This window comes from Varanus komodoensis, unplaced genomic scaffold (assembly GCF_004798865.1).
Source record: "Varanus komodoensis strain SLA01 unplaced genomic scaffold, ASM479886v1 scaffold12, whole genome shotgun sequence".
Classification (NCBI taxonomy): Eukaryota; Metazoa; Chordata; class Lepidosauria; order Squamata; family Varanidae; genus Varanus; species Varanus komodoensis.
This window is the reverse complement of record NW_025335349.1, coordinates 25,529,266-25,547,773: the sequence shown is the minus strand read 5'-3', so window position 1 is coordinate 25,547,773 and position 18,508 is coordinate 25,529,266. Positions and strand designations below refer to the sequence as shown.

The window sequence follows — 18,508 nt, the reverse complement described above, 5'->3', positions numbered from 1 at the left end:
TTCCAAGTAGAAGTTTGCTAAACTGAATTTTTACCAATCAGTCTTTAGGAGAGTGGCAGGTCTATTTTTTGAGATGAATCTAGCAATTACGTTTCACAATAACCACAGTATAGAATAGAAATGTACTAATCCACAAGTAGCTGCAGAGGACTATGCTGTTTATATGATTTATTTATTTAAAACATTTCTGTGCTGCCCCCATCGCAACAAAGCCTCGGGGCAGCTCACAAAAAATACATAAAAACATATTAAATTAAATAATAATTTAAAAGAAAAAAGCATTAAAAAACCCCCGGTGCATTCTTGGCTAATTTTAAAATCCTAATTAATTCAATAATTTAGCAATTAAAATAAGTTTTAAATAAAAAGGTCTTAGTCTGGCGCCGAAAAACAAATAACGACGGCGCCAGGCAGACCTCTCTGGGGAGCGCATTCCATAGATGGGGCGCCACCGCAGAGAAAGCCCTCCTCTGGGTACTCACCCTCCTAATATTCACAGAGGGTTCCCAGAGAAGGGCATCTGTTGCTGATCTCAAGGGGCGGGAGGGCATACATGGGCGCAAGCGTTCCTTTAGATATCCAGGTCCGCTTGATTGCAAGCATTATGAGATAGTTTGGTTGTGTAAAAATAGTAGGAGGAGAGATTGTAAGTGATGAAGCAAGCTGTCTACACAATGAATAGACTGGCTCCTCTCTAGTGATGTTCACCTTATGGAGTTTTGCTCAACTGCTAGGAATTCAGTAGGGGTGAATTATGACAGGTCAATGGCCTCCCATATTAGACACAATAATTTGACATTTTCTGTTGTTCTTTGATGCTTGGAATCTATAGTTAGTCTCTCAAAACTAAAGCAATTTGCTTTTTGTGCTGGCCAGAGAGAAGTTAGATCTTAGTTATCTCTTGTTTTAAGCCTTTGTTAAAAGGAAAAACATTTGTGCCTTTCCCAGCCCTTTTATATTCTGAGATAGAAGTCCCTTTCCTTTCTCCAGCATGTTGGACCTATTCTTGATTCACCTTCCGTCCCATAGTGACAGCCCTCAGCATAGAACAAGCTCCTCTTAAGGCACAGTAACAATATACTTAATTATCTAATTTTAACTTTATTGTAAGTGTGTAATTTGGATAAATAAATATTGTAAATCTACAGCCTTTCTCATCTACATTCCTATTTAGCAATCTCTCCTTTATTTGCTGCAGACAGCAGCCTGGAATTGACAGGCGTGAATGAAGTGGGGCAGGGGAGCACAGTCTTTCTAGATTCACAAGCACCACTTGAACAAGAAGCTCTGGATACCCCCATGGCAGAGGCAGCCAAGAATAGCTGCCTAGAAGATCTTGCATCCATGATAGACAGAAACGACAAAGAAGTCTCTGTACTCAGTGTATCAGCTAAAAGTAAGTAGACCCCCCTCACCTGCCCTAGCTGCTTTTAAATGATTAGTTTGCAGTTGGTCGCATTGATAATGGTTGTTCATTCTGTTCAGGTGATGTTCCAAGAAGGCGGATAGCCACAGTGGAAGAGGTGCGCTACCCCTTAAAACACGGGTAGGTACCATTTAGCAGGACGGGTTATTGTCCTACAGTGATGGTGCTGATTCAAGCACAGTGGCAGCTATTGCAGAGTGAGGGTGCAAATACCTAGTCTTGGCCATTTTCATGCTCAGATGGCGAAGGGAGGTGCGCATCAAGAAGGGCAGCAGCCGCTGGCAGGGAGAAACTTGGTACTACGGACCGTGCGGCAAGAGGATGAAGCAGTTTCCAGAGGTGATAAAGGTAAAATATGCCTCCCAGAGAGGTTTCAATGGTGACAGATTTCCTCCTGAAACACTTTCTGTGATTGATCTATTGACAGCTTATTTTGCCTAGCAATTACTTTCTGGCCCCATTCTGGTTGAGATACAGTTCTCCATTAGCTTCAAGACAAGACAATATGCAGTAATTGTTTCTCTTGTCTTGGAGTTACAGTGTTTTATACAGTGTTTCATTTGCTATAGCAACCAGAACGCCAATTTTGCTTTACAACAAGTTATAGAGGAAGGAAGGCAACTTACCCACTGTGGAAGGGAAGCAAGCCAGTATGTCCTTGAGCTGCTGAGGAAACTGCTAAAGACTAAATAATCTTGGGCAGTAGCAGTTTTGCATTGAACTCATGAAGCTCATGAACCTTTATCACTTTCATAATAAAAGAAAATATTTTAAAACAAAATAGTATTATGATCAGTAGTATTCAGTTGACTATCTTTTTTTTTTATTCAGTGGTCTTTCATTTTAGGTTATGATAGATCTCTTGCAATCTTCCTGCTTTAAACTCTGAGTATTCTCAAACCTGATTTATAACATTACCTACCATTCTATTATGTAACTTCCATCAACATTAGTAGGAGTTATTAATAGCTAGTAACCGTGGAATGTGATCTGTTCTTGGAGAATTGGCCACAAGTTAAAATTTGTTTTATTCTCATTGGATTCATTCCTTCAGAGAGCAGGAGGCTAGGTTTTGCTCATATATTAGGTACTATCTTAGCTGGACTCTTTATGCAAGAGGCTGATCCAGAGTTAGCTCGAATGAATATAGTGCCTACCTCAGGGATAGTTTCTACTTTCGAAGGCTAGAGCCTGGGGTCCCAGTGTGGTCCTCATGGGCCTGCCCCTCTGGTTTTGTAATTTAAAAGTAACTTATTTTTAAAACTAAAACTGGGAAGATGGCATGCTGAAAAGCAAACACTTCCCTCCAGCTATTTGTTTGCATGAATGCCTCTGGATCCAACACTGGCCCCAAAGGCATTCTTAAAAAATGAAAGTGGTAGATGGCTGCAGCCTAGTGTTTTCTTCTGGAATGTGCCCAGCAGCCCAGAAAAAAGAAAAAGTAAGCTGAAAGGTGGTAGGAGGCATGCGGGAGGGGGGAGGGGTTGCACATATATGGCTTTGAGTGCTTGCAGGGGATAGTTGATTTGTTTGGTGCAGCGTGTGCTTTGCTGCCTATGTATGTTTGTTAGTCCATGTGTATTTCTTTGAGCATCGGCAAGTTGCCTTTTATGAAATGGGTAGTTTGTTAGGCTCTGTGGAAATAAACATGTGTTTTGGTAGTTGTGGCTCAACCCTGCCTCTGTTTTGTATTCAGATTCTTGATCAAGTTACGTGTCTTTGAGCCGTATTAGTGTGCTTGCTGTAAAATGGGTGCTAGAGCAGAAAAAAATTGGGTTCAAAAAGCAGCTTTGTGTTTGAAGCCCAGTTTCCAATTTTCCCTGTTGTTTAAAACCATGGGCAAGTCACCGTTTTTGGGCCCTGCCTATTTGCTTTCTAGGAAATTGGTGCTTCATGACCAGTTGCACCTAACATGGCAACCGTTTTGTGCATGAGGATCTGCTCTCATTTTGTGAGAGTCTGCATCATTTTCTCAACATTCTATATGTGATCACCCATCTAAAAAGTTTGGGGAGTTACCACAAGATCTGACTGGCTCACATTTTTGTGACTTCCTCCTTCTCCAGTACCTGAGCAGAAATGTTGTGCAGAATGTCCGTCGTGAACACTTCAGCTTCAGTCCACGAATGCCAGTAGGGGAATTTTTTGAAGAGCGGGATTCACCTGAGGTGGGTATTGGTGCAAGGCCAAGAGTTTGCCAGGAATCACTGGCATCAATCCCTTTTGCAGCTGTTCTTTTGCTGAGATTACATGGGCCAGGTATCTTCAAGGGAAGTAAAGTGCAAATGAAGTTTTTCAAAGGAACATCCATTCAGTCGAGGCGTTGTCTTAAATGTTCCTATAAGTGCTCTCTTAAGTAAGGGAGGGCATAGCTCCATTGCTGTAAACTTACATGTTTCCAGTGATGTCCATGGAAAAGGAAGTTGTGGTGCCATTCCGGTATCTGAAACTATGGTTTGGCATGCAAAGAATGAGCTTGTAGTATCTTATCAATTTTCCACTGCCCCTGTCATCTCTTGAAATTAGTTCAGCATCCATGCCTAGGAGTATTTATGGGGGTGAGGGGGTGGAGAAACATCAGTGACACAAAGTGTCTCTTGAGGAAAAGATCACTGATACACTGCTGCAGGAAACTGAAACTGGAAGAAATGGGGAGAAATCTATTTCTATAGATGTTCTTTCCTGCTTTCACAGGGTCTGCATTGGGTCAAGTTGACACCTGAAGAAATTCCCTCACGTATCCAAGCCATCACAGGCAAGCGAGGCCGCCCCCGCAATACTGAGAAAGCCAAAGCTAAGGAAATGCCCAAGGTGAAACGTGGCCGTGGCAGACCTCCCAAAGTGAAAGTGCCTGACCTGCTGAGCAAGACAGATGCCCGGGTTCTGAAAAAACTGGAAGCTCAAGGTATCAGCTGGGCAATCCCTTTCTGCATGCTGGTAGCTTTCACAAGAAAGAACTTTAGTTTGTGCCAGGACTTGTTTGTCAGTCTTTGGAGGCAGGGCTATTCATTCTATGCATCAAGAAAATTCAATTTTTGCTCTCAAAAATAAAGCAAATCAACAAGATGCATGCAAATCTGCTTATTTTGCATAAATTTCCATTTGCATGCTTTTTCCGGAAACTAATCTTTGAGTTTTTGCAAAATTTGGAATTTCTTGTCAAGGAGCGGTGTGGCAGCAGGAAGAGAGGAACGGATAAGCAAGGGGCAGTAAGAGTTTATAGGTAAGAGAACATGACTGAAGACCTTGAGGGGAGGGGCAGATAGCTAGACAGAGTATAAGAACTCTGCTCCTAAGAAGTAGAAGCACTTACAGACCTTGTCTTCCTACCTTTCTTGTGTACCACCACAGCCACAAGGGTAGAAAAGTGTGTGTGTGTATGCACATGCGCGCACACACACACACAAGTGTTTTAAAGTTGAGAAATTGAAAAATAGAACTACAAAGTTCATATGAGTTCACACAAGGAATATTTAAAAGCAAGCAGTCCTGTATTTAAGGACTTGTGGATGTTCAGTCAGGCCTTATTCATTGGGTAGTTTTAGATGCAGAAGGTACGCAGCCCAGATGAAGTGCTATTAGAACTTTCCTCACAGGATATAGGGTTTTGGGGGGTTCTCCTGTAGCTAACAAGTGTCCTGTAACAATATTCCCTCACTATCTTTAATTGTGAATGCCTTATGGAATAGGGAAGGAGAAATTACAGCTTTGCTCCATGTGTGCATGTGGGAACATGTATCATCATTCATTTAATGATGGACCTGTTAGCTTAGTTTTAGTATTTTCATGTGGTGATTGCTGTAGAAGCTACCATGATAGTAGATTATATAAGAGATGATGGCAAGGTGGGAGTATTCTTCACCTCTGCACATAGCTAAAATTTTCAGTCTCATACAATATGTTTTTGTGGATTCAGCCAGACTCTGGGTCAGTCGAGAGTATTCAAAAGGAGAGTGGCTTTATTATTGTTCAGCAGTGCAAAGAAGCCATGCAGTTGGTATGGTGCTGAGATATACCCAGAATCATAAGTTCCCTTATCAAGCAGGCCTCTAAATATGTTGTGAGCCACCCCGAGGCTACGGCAAAGGGCGGCATAGAAATGTTTTAATAAATAAATAAATTCTAGTAACTTTCGGTGTGGTGTTTGGTTTGGTATATCCTTGAAGTAAACAACATTTACTTCTGGCAAAAGCAAACTTCATTATTCTTGGGTGCCAGTGGAGGCTGACATTAGGGCAAATAAATAGGGAAAGAAATTTGGTGGTCATAAATAATTGTTCTCAGGACTTAAATACCACTTATTTGGGGAATGGAATGTAAAACTTGGATAGATTGTTTCATCTTCACGTTGAGGTATTTTATTGAGAACATTATCACCTAAGGCCCTCTGTCTTTTGGAACCTTCTTATAAACATGACAGTACTATTGGATATAGAGTGCAGGGCTGGTTTGTCTTACATTTTTATTTCCTCATTCTCCCTTTATCTCATTTGTATTTGCAGAGGTGCTCAGTGATGAAGATAAACTGAAGATGAGCAAACTCAAAAAGAAAATGAGGCAAAAGGTACATGCAGTAAAACAGAGTAGCTAGTGTATTCTGAAAATGAATTGGAGCATTCCCGCCATATGGAGCTGGGGGAGAACTGTTTTTGGCATAAAAGGAACATTTCTCAAACACAAGATAGAGCAGGGTGCAGGTGGATCGGCACTCTCTTCATAGGGTACCAGTAAGATTCAGTGTGTTGCAATGCAAGGCAAATATTTCAAGTCTCAAATATAATGAAATAAATTGACATAACTGCTTTCATTTTAAAAGGCTGGAGAATGTGGGGGGTTATAGAAAGATTATGATAGAGTGGAACTGAGAGAGGAAAAATTACTTGAGTTTGAGCACAGGGAAGCAAACGGAATCAAAGAATTTTCCCCAGTCCTCATACACTTATCAGACATTGCTAAGCATTTCTCTACAGCCATGAGGGATAGAAACCTTTAGTTAAAGTTAATATTCTCAGTCTGTCATATTCCATAATTAATTGTATGATAAAGTTAAGCAGTATGAGAAATGTTAGCTACCCAATTTAGCAGAATGTAGAGGATATTGGAGGGTCTATAATTTTTCAGATTAAATGTCCACAGTTAAATTTTCTGAGGACTGCTATTGTAATGATGGAACAAAGGCTTGTTCTTCTTAATTGTATTCTCATCTGTGTTTTTAGCAGCATTATCTTATTTGGTTTTCTTTCTAGGTACAAAATAAGCAGAAGCAGGAAGCCAAGACACAGAAGCAGGAAGCCAAGGTACAGAAACCGAAGGAAGTCAAGACTAAAGAAGTCAAAAAGAAGCCTAAGGTAGATCATGGCAACGTGGAGATAATTAAAAAAGCTGGTAAGTAGCCAGATATGAATAATCCCATGTAAAGCTTTATATGTCTCTCCTTTCCTTCCCTCAGCCCCAAACAAAGAAGGAAAAAAACAAGCAAGAAAAGAATAAGCCAGAGAAGCTAAAAGAGAAAGTAAAGGTAAAAGAAAAGGTGAAGCCCAAGGAAAAGAAGGTAGTAACATCAGCAAAGGTTCCTCGGAAGGTTGATAAGAACGCTCTTGCCCAGAGACGGCAGGAAGAACGACAGCGACAGCAAATGATCTTGGAGGAGATGAAGAAACCCACTGAGGATATGTGCCTAGGGGACCACCAGGTGTGTTGAGCCTCTTGGGTACATTGTATTGGGGGAAACAGGCTCCTATTTCATTTCTCTTGAGACAAACTAGCCAGCTGATGACCTACTTCAAGTTCTTGAGTGCTGATCCTCTAGAAGTTGGGGGCAGAAGGGATTAGGAACATTTATTGATTGATATGATTTGATTTTTAGCGCACCCCATGAGCCACAAGGTTCCCTGTTTCCTGGTACTATTTACCAGCATGTCATGATAATGCAGTTTCTTTAAAAAGTTCTGCATCATTTGAACCAGGTGACTTGCTGGTCCGTGCTGCCTGATCACTTCTCCTGCAAATGCAATTGGTTGAACAGACCATAAACCTACTGTTCGTGGTTAGGTAGTGTTTTGCATAAATCAGGAGTTCTGCCTTGTTAGGGAAGGCTTGTTAGGGAAGAAACAAGCCAGAGTCATAACCCATTTTTGTTTATCAGGAATGGCAATTGAATGCTAATTCCCACCTTCACATCTAGGGAAACATTGCGTTTTTCTCTAGGTCCTGCCAATGACAGCCAGTTATGTTGGGTAAAGGAATATCACTGCCATGATTACAGGACATTATTTACAACTAATGTAATGTTCTGTGATATGAGATTTGATGGTTTGCTCATTTAACTCTTTAACCAAAATGCTAGAATAGTTTCAATGACAAAATTAAGTAGCTCAATCTCTGAAATGCTTTCTTATACATCTATTAATATTACTCATCAGGCTTAGCTCATCCAAGTGAAACGTAACACTTTTGAAGCATGATAATTAAAGTTATTGGGGAATAGCAGATCTGATGCTTCCTGGCAATATTGCAAAGATATATTCCTGCCTTCTACTGTATAATATTGGATGCTGTTTAATATTACCAGTCTTGTAGTAATTGCAACCCCTGGCCTGGAAAGTTGCAGTAAGGGCACAGTTAGCTGTTCTTCTGGATCTTAACTCCAGTCATTCTGTACTGATATTTTGTCTTTTCCCCCAATCTTTCATAGCCTATGCCAGAATTTTCTCGCATCCCTGGATTGGTTTTGCCTAGTCAAGCCTTCTCAGACTGCTTAGCCATTGTGGAATTTCTGCATAACTATGGCAAGGTGCTGGGCTTTGATGTAGCCAAGGAGGTTCCCGGTCTGAGTACTTTGCAAGAGGGCCTCTTCAATGTAGGCGATAGTTTGGGTGAAGTATTGGATCTCCTGGTAAAGCTGGTGAAAGCGGCACTATACGACCCTGGCCTGCCTTACAGTCAGGTAGGGCAGTGTGTGTGTATGTAACTGTATTGAGTCAGTTCACAAGTCTGAATATGAATAACTGCCAAGGCTGTAGTAAAAGGTGTGTGGGTAGCTGCAGGCTGGTGCATACACAAAATCATAATGCTGTGATAAGGGCTGTGGGTGATCTACAGTATTTTTGTCATATAATTTGAATTCCATGTTGAAGAAAATTAATACCATTGAATAGTTTCTTTTTATATTTCATAATTCTGGACTTGCTGCAGGAAAGGGCAGTTACTGTGGAAACCACTGAAGTTCTGACCTAATGGATTCCTGCTAACCAACTTTTTCAGCCACCCCTCTGGCTTCTGAGATATTAGAAGGCATTGCCTCTACATTTTCTTGCTTATAAAGAGAGTATATTTTTAAATGGAAGTTGTGAGGCTCAGGAAGCTACACTCAGTACCACATTATGCAAGTTTCTTGTTTTCCCATGGAATGGTGTTATATGCATAGTCCGACTATTATTTTTGTTCTGTGTTTCCTGCGTGAGTCAGTTGTAGACTGGGATTTCTAGTCATCAGTACAGTAGAGGGCTTGTAGGTTAGCAGATAGGTTAAAAGATATTCCTGCCCTAGTATATGTATGTCCTTAAGTATGCAGTGTCTACATACTTAATCAAACACTGGGGTTTTAAAGTGGTGGGCCAGGAGCTGTTGCAGTGTGTCACTGAACATGGAACTTGAGTGACTTTGAGGTAGATCAGAACATACCTTCTGCCCAGGTCACTGGAGTCCTAAGCACATAAAGTCCTCTCTGCTTGGGAGACAATTGCATATTATTTATTTGATACGGTGGGTGGGAGTCATTTATACTAATAATAAATTGGAGAAAGGTCTTCCTGAAAGTATAATCTGAGAGGAAGATGCAAGTCCAAATGATTTAAATAACCATACAACAAGCACACAAATTTCGAACTTCCTTCTCTGACAGATAGAACTGAGGGAAATAGAAACATTTATGCATTTGAAAAAATGGTGCCAGACCTTTACACAGTGAAGAATAAAAATTTTGAATTTTGAGGTATCAAATCTCTAGCTAATGCCATAATTACAATCAGGCTATTTCCATTGCTTGTAGAGCAGACATTCTGTGTTGTCATTGCTGATACCTTAATTGCAATAAAGGAAGAATAGGATGATGCCTTGTTATGAAGTTCTGTGGCCTGCTTTATGGCTGTAATCATGCTGCAAGCTGCAGAACAGTGTAACCAATCAAAGTTCTTGAGTGTCAGCTTTCATTTTTAAAAAGATCAAGTTTTTAGAAATTCTAGAATTCAGAGATAAACACAGAAGTACCTACTAAATGCTTCTATGAGATGAGCCCTCAGTGACCATATTGTGAGGTATTGTTGTTCTTTGTGGTGCTCTCTTTCTCCCAGTTGTTCAAGTCCTTTCTCCTCTGCCTACTGCCAAATGTTCTGTCCAAATCTATGTAAACTAGTGCTTTAAAGTAGTGGGGAAGACATTAGGGTCATAATTCTATACAAAGAGAAATTTAATCATGCAAAGAACAAAAACTGCAGGTTGAACATATCTGCCTGTTTTGCTTAGTGGAATATGTTTTTGGTAACCTTTAGAACAGAGGTGGGCAAGTCATGGGCCAGCTGTAGCCCCTCCCAGATGTTTTCCCAGGTGCTCTCCTGTGCCTGGTATTTGCTGAGGCAGCAAAAAGTGGCAATTTTGCAAGGAAATGAGGTGTTCGGAGAGCATGAGCATTGTTTTCAAAGCAACTCACACTCCTAGGAACACAATTTTGCAAGCAAACAAGGCCTGTAAAATCAGCACGTTTTGATCACTACAGTGGCACATTATGCAGTGGTTTCTGGAGAGCCCGTGTTCCCTCCCTCAGCCCCAGATTTTGCCCATTCCTGCCTTAGAATCATAATGAGAAGCTAACTGGGGCACCTAACTCAGGAACACCTGAAACTCTTTGTCTGCCTCATCACTAGCTTTGAGATTTTTGCCCACACACCTTCATGTCTATCTTTTCAGCCATAGCAGCTTATTATAGGGGGTTTTGTTGTGGTTAAATGAAAGCTGCAGTTCGCAGGCTGTGGAATTCTGCCCCATGCTACCTTGAGTTGTGTTTCCTAGTAGGAAGGTGGGGCATGTACATATATACATACATCCTATGTTGTATGCTATGTTATGTACTATAATTGCAGAGTACACAAAGACCAGGTTAAATCACATCCTTTGTTTTGTTTCGCTATTGCCTTACTTTGCAATTATGAAAGAAGATCCTATAATGTGCAGTCTGAATTGCAGATTTTAAAAATTCAGTTATGTCAACAAAAACCTGTTTCATTAGTAAGAGTGGAGTGGGGTTAATGTATTTAACTACTTGTGTTCTGTGTCCTTCATATCTTACCTTCAGATTTGGAGGAACTAAGACACCAGCACACGTGTGCACTTGTGTTCATTCTTTTCTTTCATTCTTCCTGCCAGTCACTGAAGATTCTTGGTGAGAAACTGTCTGAGATAAGCCTGAACCGTGACACTGTGTCTGAGGTCCTTCGCTGCTTCCTCATAGCCTATGGGGCAGATGAGAACCTATGTGGCTGCTTGCACACTAAACCCTTCCAGGCACTGCCCCCAGACAAGAAGGCTGCTGTCCTGGCTTTCTTAGTCAATGAACTTAACAGCAGTGCCCTTATTATCAAGTAAGTGGTAACAGTTCAGGCAGTTCCCTGAATTGTGTTTCTCCTTACTATATATATGTAACATTGAAAAGGTAGCATGGAGATATGGCTGAGTACAAGTTTCATGATGCAGTTACTGTATTGAGCTGAGAGAAGAAAGCATTCAGGGCAGCTGTGGAATTCAGCATGTCTTAGACCAAGGTTTAACAAGTGCAAATTAGCATATATTCCAACATGCATCATATCAGCATGAGATAGTAGTAGCCTAGCTGAAGTAATCGGAGGTGGGGGTTGGCAGTGTGCCACACACACACGCAACTGTGTTTCTAAAGAACTTTCTTGGTTCCCACCAAGACACCTTACTCCTTATAATTTTTATTTAAGAAGATATATATGTTTTCTTGCTGGCAGCTGGGATTGCTTCAGAACTCTATGAGCTGCCATCTTAATTTCCCATAAATGTCTCAGGACAGTTTACTTGTCCTTTGTGACTAGCTGGACCCACATAGGGCAGTCATTTTAGGGTTGTGCACAGGAAAAGACTGGCAAATTTCCTAATGTGCCTACAAGCCTGAAAAGTACTTATCCCTGGTTGGAGGCAAACCTGATAGTATGTTCCCACTGTAGAATTGCTTTTATCTCTATAAATATCTGTATAACTTAACTGTTATGCAGCAACCCAGTTTATACCCAGAATTTATGTAGAAAGGGAGTAATATAGCAAATTGATCATTTTTCTCAGGAACCCCCTGTGAAGAATAGTTAATAATAATACTGGGTCCAAAGGTGTTGCCCCTATGCAAGCTATGTATGTCTTTAAGGAAATGGATGAATAACTTGTTCCACTGCTGCCAGATTGTATTGCAGACTGAATTGTGTGTTGGGTGGAGTAATGGGACTCAAAAAGAGTGTTATGTAGGTAAAACTGGGATATTTTCCTATCCTCCACATTAAATTCCTCTCCCCCAGTCCTAATATACCTACCCCTTTCTAAGTTCCCTTTTCTAACCCTCTACAGTGAAATTGACAAGACTCTAGAGAACATGTCCAATCACAGGAGAAATAAATGGATAATTGAAGGAAAGTTGCGCAGGTATGTATTGATGGAATTAATTTTGGTTTATTCTGACCTGGTGGCTCAAGAGCATGTTCTCAATGTGTTTGGGGTAACTTGTTAGTTGAAGGAACCTGAGGGTGTACTGGCCATGAATTTATTTAAGGCAAGTATCACTCACAATCAGGTGGAATCTTTGTCTCATTGCAAGACCCTAATTGATTATTTATTGATTTAACTTTCACCTGCCATTACTATATGGGTCATCTAAATACATTATTCCCATTATACATCATCCCCCTTCTTTCCTCATTTCTAATGCCTTGTTGTTGCATTATAGGTTAAAGATTGCTCTAGCCAAGAAGACTGGACGTCCAGAGTCAGAAATCAGTGGTTTGGAGGAAGGGAGGTGGCGACGGAGTTCACGCATCACCGAGGAGAATGAGGATGTGGAAATGGAGGAGGAAGAGAGAAACAGAACATACAGGACCTGGAAAGACAATGAAGTAAGTGATAGTGTGCCTGAGACAAGTTAGAAGGGCATATGCAGTACCCCTCAGCCTCTTTTCTAATAATGAGTGACAGGTTTGGAGGGAGCAGTGTTGATCCTATAGCATAGGAGATGATGAATAATTGGATAAGTAAATTCTTCTGGGCCACCTAGTTAATTACTTCAGAGTAGTATAAGCCTTTCTAAAAAATACCTTCTGGCATGGGTATTCAAACAGTTTTCACCTTGTCAATCTGACATTTTTCCAAGACTTAAGCCTACCCAAGCAATGCTTATATTTTCTGCATCCTCTTGTGTGTAATAGGAGTGGAGCCTCTGTGTCTCGTGAATTTTGCAATTCCCTAGGCAGTTGCTGTTATCAACAAATATAGGTCTCATCTTATTTTTTTTACTCCCCTCTCAGTTTATTCCCCTTGGGTGTTTTAGTATTTCCAGAGCAAGTGAAGCTAATACTGGGGAAGGCTGAGGATTTGATTCTAATTAATCTTCTTCTCTCACCAGAATGACACTTCATTTTCCAGTGTGCCTGAGCTGGAGAGGCAAATTGAAAAGCTTTCCAAGGTAAAGGTTTCTGGTTGAGAAGATGAATAAATATAGTATAGGTAGAGATGTTTTCTGCTAGGCATAGCACAGGATATTATGGGGTGTTAATAGAAGAATTTAGGGAGATGTGTCAGTTTTTGCTCTGGAAAGCAGAAGTTTGCACATGAATACTCATTTTTACACTCAGTGCTCTTAATATTTTCATTCTTCTGCAGCGCCAAATGTTCTTTCGCAAGAAGCTGCTCCATGCTTCCCAGTTATTACGAGCATCATCACTGGGGCAGGATCGATATCGACGTCGGTACTGGGTCCTGCCCCATCTTGGTGGGATCTTTGTAGAAGGTTGTGAAGTCTCAACAGGTACGTAGAGCCCAGAATTTCAGTACAGAAGTGAGTTTTTTATTCACTGTAAAGGAAAGGAAGCCCTGTAGATCCCATCATTTGGTCTGGTAAGAAAGATAAGCATTTCTTCTGATGGCCTTTGGTACGGAATGTAATTCTTTCATTTTCAGAACTGGCATGAGAAGGAGCAGGACTGCTGTGGTCATATGTAGATTGACAGGACAAAAACTGGTGGAGTAAATTCCAAGAAGAAGCACAAGATAGTTTGGGGTAAATTCCAAGAAGATCCACAGGATAGTTTGGGGACTGAAGAATGCAGCAGAAGTAGGAAATTCCTTTTCTGCCTCGAAATCTCATTGCACATTCCACATGGAGGTGGTGCTTTGGTTGAAGTAAGGTGGTAAAACGGGTAGAAAGAATAGTAATTGCATGGCTATATTTGAAAGGATGGAGTTACTCAGAAGTGCTGTGTATCTGAGGACCAAATTACCTTTTAAATTTCAGCTGTATATATCATTAATCCAGTAGCATGCTTTGTTATTGCAAAGCACCTTTGGAACGGGATGCTTTGTGGTCAGTAGGAAAAGAAATGCTTATTTTTTCCTGTGCTACAAGCTTTTCTTCCAGAACTACTTCTGAAAAACTGCTTTTACTGCTGACAAGTTTTCTGAAACAGTGTTTTCTGAAACTGTGAGTCTAGGATTCAGGGCTAGGGGTTGCTTTTCAACAGATAAGGGATGGTCAGGTGACCTAATAAGTAGTTCAATGCTGAAACACATGGCATCTGTGGTTCTGTACCTGCCTGCTTCAGCTCTTGTTTTGGAATATATCTGAGCACCATCTAGTGGTGAACTCTACCCAGATGTTTTTCTTCTTTTTCTTTCCCTCTGCCCCTCCTCTTACCAAGCAGGTTCCCCTGAGGTGTCAAAGAACACACTGGAAAAGGAAGAGTCTTTAAAGGAGGAGGAGCATGAGGCATCAGCAGTCAAAAAGGAGGCCACAGACACACCCTCAGCTGTGGATTACATGAACTGCACAACTTCTCGATCATGGAACCGGCCATGGAGGGATAGTTTGGGGGTGCTGCCTGCAGAGCCCCTGGAGTCCAAGTTGCCAGAGCCTGCACCCATGCCCATCAATGGGCTTTTAGAGGATTCTGTGTCCCTGGGCCAGTCCCAGCATGACCTCAGTCAGTCAGCCTTCTTGTCCTGGCTCAGCCAGACACAACAGGCATCTTCACTGCTTAACAGCTCTGTGCTCACCCCAGACAGTAGCCCTGGCAAAGGGGACTCAGTACCCCCAGAGGAGCTGCCAGACTCTGCTGCAGAAGATGAAAGTGTCCCAGAAACACAGATTGCCTGGTTCAATCTGCTGCCCAGGGGACCCTGTAATGACTTTCCACTTGCTACCTCCACTGAACAACCCTCTCTCAAAGCTGCACCCCAAGATTGCAAGGCTTCTGCCAGGGACCAGTCAAAGGCCTCAGCACGTCAGGTGAGTGCCACACAGAAGCTTCTTCGTACTGGGAAATGCAAGCTCCACTTTAGACCTTGGGTAGTTCAGTAGGTAAGTCAAAGGAGTGCCTCTGTCTGAGTTTGGAAGCCAACACATCAGGGGCATTCTTCTCAGTGAAGTCTATTTTTCTGTTACAACTACAGCTTATGTCTGCCTGAGCAGGCTGGGTTGTATGGTGATGAAACTGCTTTGAATCAAACTTCATGTCCAGCTGTCTAAAGGGTGCACTGTAACTCCTCTGCTGTGGGAGCTGAACTGCATGAAATGTCTGGTATGAAGGGGAAGCCCACCCATTCCAACAAGCACTCTGTTGCCACAAGCGTTCTTTGCAGTGGGATGGCTTCCCCTTCTTACTAGCCATTTTCAGCAGTTTAGCTCACTCCGCCTAGCACTATGCAAGCAAGCAAAGCCGTTTCCCCCTTTACTTGCATGTAGTGGGTGGGGGGACAAGGGGGGAAAGCTCTGTTGGCAGAAGTCTCTGGAGGGGATGAAGTACCCCCAGTGCAGAGGAACCATTTTTCCTATGGGAGATAGCTCCATTCATTAGCATAGAGTGGGGAGTGAAGAGCAGCAGGAGGCAAGAAGAGCCTGACAGGTACCTGAGCATGAGTATAGTGGTGGGCACTTGGTTGAGATGCCTTATCTGATTGCCCTTCAACAGGCTCCCCTGTGGTTATCTGGCTAATACACATCCTTCTCTGGTACTTCCCCCTAGTGTTGACTACTAGCAGTAGGAGGACAAAGATAGATTTCAGTTTGGACACCTGCTGAGCTCCTTTCAAGCTCTCATAGCTACTGTCTGGGTTGGTATGTTGGAAAATAGCTGGTGGAATGCTGTGTGACAGTTGATATTTATTGAAATATACTCTGGCTTTCCCTTCCTGCAGCTGAATGGCCTCTCCACCACCAGCCCAGCATTGCAACCACTGGCCTCCACTCCTCTCCATTCCAGTTCCAGGATCCACAGTACTTGCTCCAGAGCCAGAGACATCCCCAGTAAAACCCAGGAACTTCTAGGGCAGCCAAGACGACGGGGCCGCCCCCCCACTAAACTCTTCAAACAAATTGAGCAGAAGTACTTGACACAGCTGACAGCACAGCCTATACCTCCAGGTGAGATAAGCCTGCACTTCTCTTTTTCTCTGGTACAGTTTGGACTGGATGTCAAGGTACTGACACATGGCTTCAAACAGGACTGTTGGGGAGGATGAGGTAGTTGTCCTTTGCAAGGGAACAAAGACTGACATCAGTCCTGAGTGACAGTCCCACCCATTAAGCCCTCAAAGTCCCATCCTAGAGTGCCCTCAGCTTGTAAGTCTTTGTAGGAACTGGCATTGCTGATTAATAATTTTTTTCCTACCAACACAAAAACTAGAAAAGTCATACTTTTACAAGTTTCCTAGATTTTTGTATCCGGTATCTTGTTCCAAGTAGCTTAAAGGCTTTGATGACTTTGTATACTGACCTGACCCAGTGTGTAGCTTTGAGAGCTAACAGACCAGTAATGCAGGGGTCATAACTTATCAGAGACACCAGGCTCCTAAACTATTTCCTGCCCTCTCCCTGTTCTTCCTTGCAGAAATGAAGAGTGGTTGGTGGTGGTTGCAGGATCCAGAAGAGCTAGAAGCTGTGGTGCAAGCACTACACCCACGAGGGATCCGTGAGAAAGCCCTGCATAAGCACCTTATCAAGCACAAGGATTACCTACGGGAGGTGTGTGCCCGAGCTGCCAATGGTAAGAGCTTCCCATCCTGTGGGGCAGAGGGATGTGGTAAGCCCTAGTGCAATTCCTACCAAATGCATTTTCACTCTAATGGGTTTTTCTTGCTTTCTCATCTAGATCCCATCTTCCAGACTCATCCTGAGGGTGCCAGCCACCCTGTCTCTCAGGAAGCCTTGGCCCAGTGGTCGATGGCTGAGCGGGCCTTTGAGACAGACCTGGCTGTGCTTCAGTGGGTGGAGGAACTGGAGCAGCGGGTACTCATGGCTGATCTGCAGATCCGAGTAGGTACCAAGACACGGTACAGCTTTGGTCCCTCCAATAACTCTGTGTGTGCATTCTTACTAGTGTGAAACAAGAGGCTCACATTGCACCTTTAAGGTCTACTTGAAGGACCTTGGCAAATTCTAGGCCTCGCGTAACTGTGCAAAACCTACATTTTGGTCACTTCCATTTTTTAGTCTAAGAGAAAGAACCTAGACCATCTAAAAATACTATTATAGAGCATAAAAGAGGAATTTATAGTGGTATTTTTATTCCTGCTTACAGATACTGCTCCTCCAGGAGATCAGTACTCCCAGCCAGCAGACTTGCAACTAGACCAGGGGTCCTCAAACTTTTCCAACGGGGGGCCAGTTGACAGGTGCCAGCAGTGGGTGTAGGCCTCCAAGGCAGTGCCGGCAGAGGGGTGTGGGCCGGTGAGGGGGCAGGACGTGTGCACATGTGAGGCAGGGACAGGGGGCGTGTAGGGCGAGGCACTGGCTTGCTTGCAAGGAGATCATTTTCTCCAAGCGAGTCCAAAATGACCTTCTTGTGCGCAAGCTGCGCATGTGCACAGCGAGTGCAAAACCTGTGGGGTTGGCCGGTTAAATGGGCATGGTGGGCCGGATCCGGCCCACGGGCCTTAGTTGGAGGACCCATGAACTAGATTGTCCTACAGGAAGCTAGTTAGTCTTTAGTGGAAAGTTTCTGGGAGCAGCACCCTTGTTAGGGCACTTTAGAATTTCATGTGCATTGCTATCATTTTTTTAATAAAGATTTTTATTAAGATTTTAAACTAAAAACTAAAAAGCATCAATCATCAAATACATTGGACGTACTGGGTCAGCCCCCTATGACATATCTTTTTAACATTCTATAATCATATTCAAATCTATTTATAAAAATTTAAAGACATCTTTAAATCTAAGCCAAGTCCCGTTTCTCCAGCCAATCATAAAAAAGGTCCCAAGTTTGATAGAAGTCAGTATCTTCTTTCTCCTTCAGTAATAGAGTCAATCTGTCCATTTCTGCACAGTCCAAAATCTTTTTTAAAATCAGTTCCTCAGTGGGTATTTCCTCACTTTTCCAGTATTGAGCAAGCGCAATCCTCGCCGCTGTGATTAAATGTAGCATCAAATACATTTCTTGTTTGCTAATATTTTCTGGTATAATGCCTAACAAGAAAATTTCAGGTTTAAAAGCTAAAGGTTTTGTAGCATTTCCTCAAGCCATTTATGTATTTTAATCCAATACTTTTTTACATATTCACAGGTCCACCACATATGGTAAAAAGTACCCACATCATGTTTACATTTCCAACATCCATTTGACATATTTGGAAACATCTTAGCTAATCGACTTGGCGACAAATACCATCTATAGAACATTTTATATAAATTTTCTTTATACGAAGTTGCTAAAGTTACCTTATTATTTCTCTCCCATAGCTTTTGCCACTTTTCTAATTCAATATTATATCCAACATTTTGTGCCCATGTTATCAAAGTTTCCTTAACCTGTT

At 42.2% G+C, this 18,508-nt stretch overlaps 1 protein-coding gene across 6 annotated transcripts in view; it reads left to right on the top strand.

The window, feature by feature from the left end:
- Nucleotides 1-18,508, top strand: part of BAZ2A (bromodomain adjacent to zinc finger domain 2A) — a 78,937-nt gene that overhangs the window by 39,730 nt on the left and 20,699 nt on the right. For 5 of the 6 annotated variants that reach the window (XM_044421975.1, XM_044421973.1, XM_044421977.1 and 2 more), the window contains 18 exons: nucleotides 1,199-1,396; nucleotides 1,486-1,546; nucleotides 1,666-1,774; nucleotides 3,493-3,594; nucleotides 4,121-4,331; nucleotides 5,929-5,990; nucleotides 6,673-6,774; nucleotides 6,876-7,118; nucleotides 8,121-8,372; nucleotides 10,847-11,061; nucleotides 12,059-12,133; nucleotides 12,435-12,600; nucleotides 13,107-13,166; nucleotides 13,364-13,508; nucleotides 14,398-14,984; nucleotides 15,893-16,118; nucleotides 16,585-16,740; nucleotides 16,846-17,009. In XM_044421975.1, the coding sequence (XP_044277910.1) occupies nucleotides 1,199-1,396; nucleotides 1,486-1,546; nucleotides 1,666-1,774; nucleotides 3,493-3,594; nucleotides 4,121-4,331; nucleotides 5,929-5,990; nucleotides 6,673-6,774; nucleotides 6,876-7,118; nucleotides 8,121-8,372; nucleotides 10,847-11,061; nucleotides 12,059-12,133; nucleotides 12,435-12,600; nucleotides 13,107-13,166; nucleotides 13,364-13,508; nucleotides 14,398-14,984; nucleotides 15,893-16,118; nucleotides 16,585-16,740; nucleotides 16,846-17,009 (3,134 nt within the window). The remainder of the gene's footprint in view (nucleotides 1-1,198; nucleotides 1,397-1,485; nucleotides 1,547-1,665; nucleotides 1,775-3,492; nucleotides 3,595-4,120; nucleotides 4,332-5,928; nucleotides 5,991-6,672; nucleotides 6,775-6,875; nucleotides 7,119-8,120; nucleotides 8,373-10,846; nucleotides 11,062-12,058; nucleotides 12,134-12,434; nucleotides 12,601-13,106; nucleotides 13,167-13,363; nucleotides 13,509-14,397; nucleotides 14,985-15,892; nucleotides 16,119-16,584; nucleotides 16,741-16,845; nucleotides 17,010-18,508) is intronic. The other variant, XM_044421972.1, reaches the window with a different exon arrangement.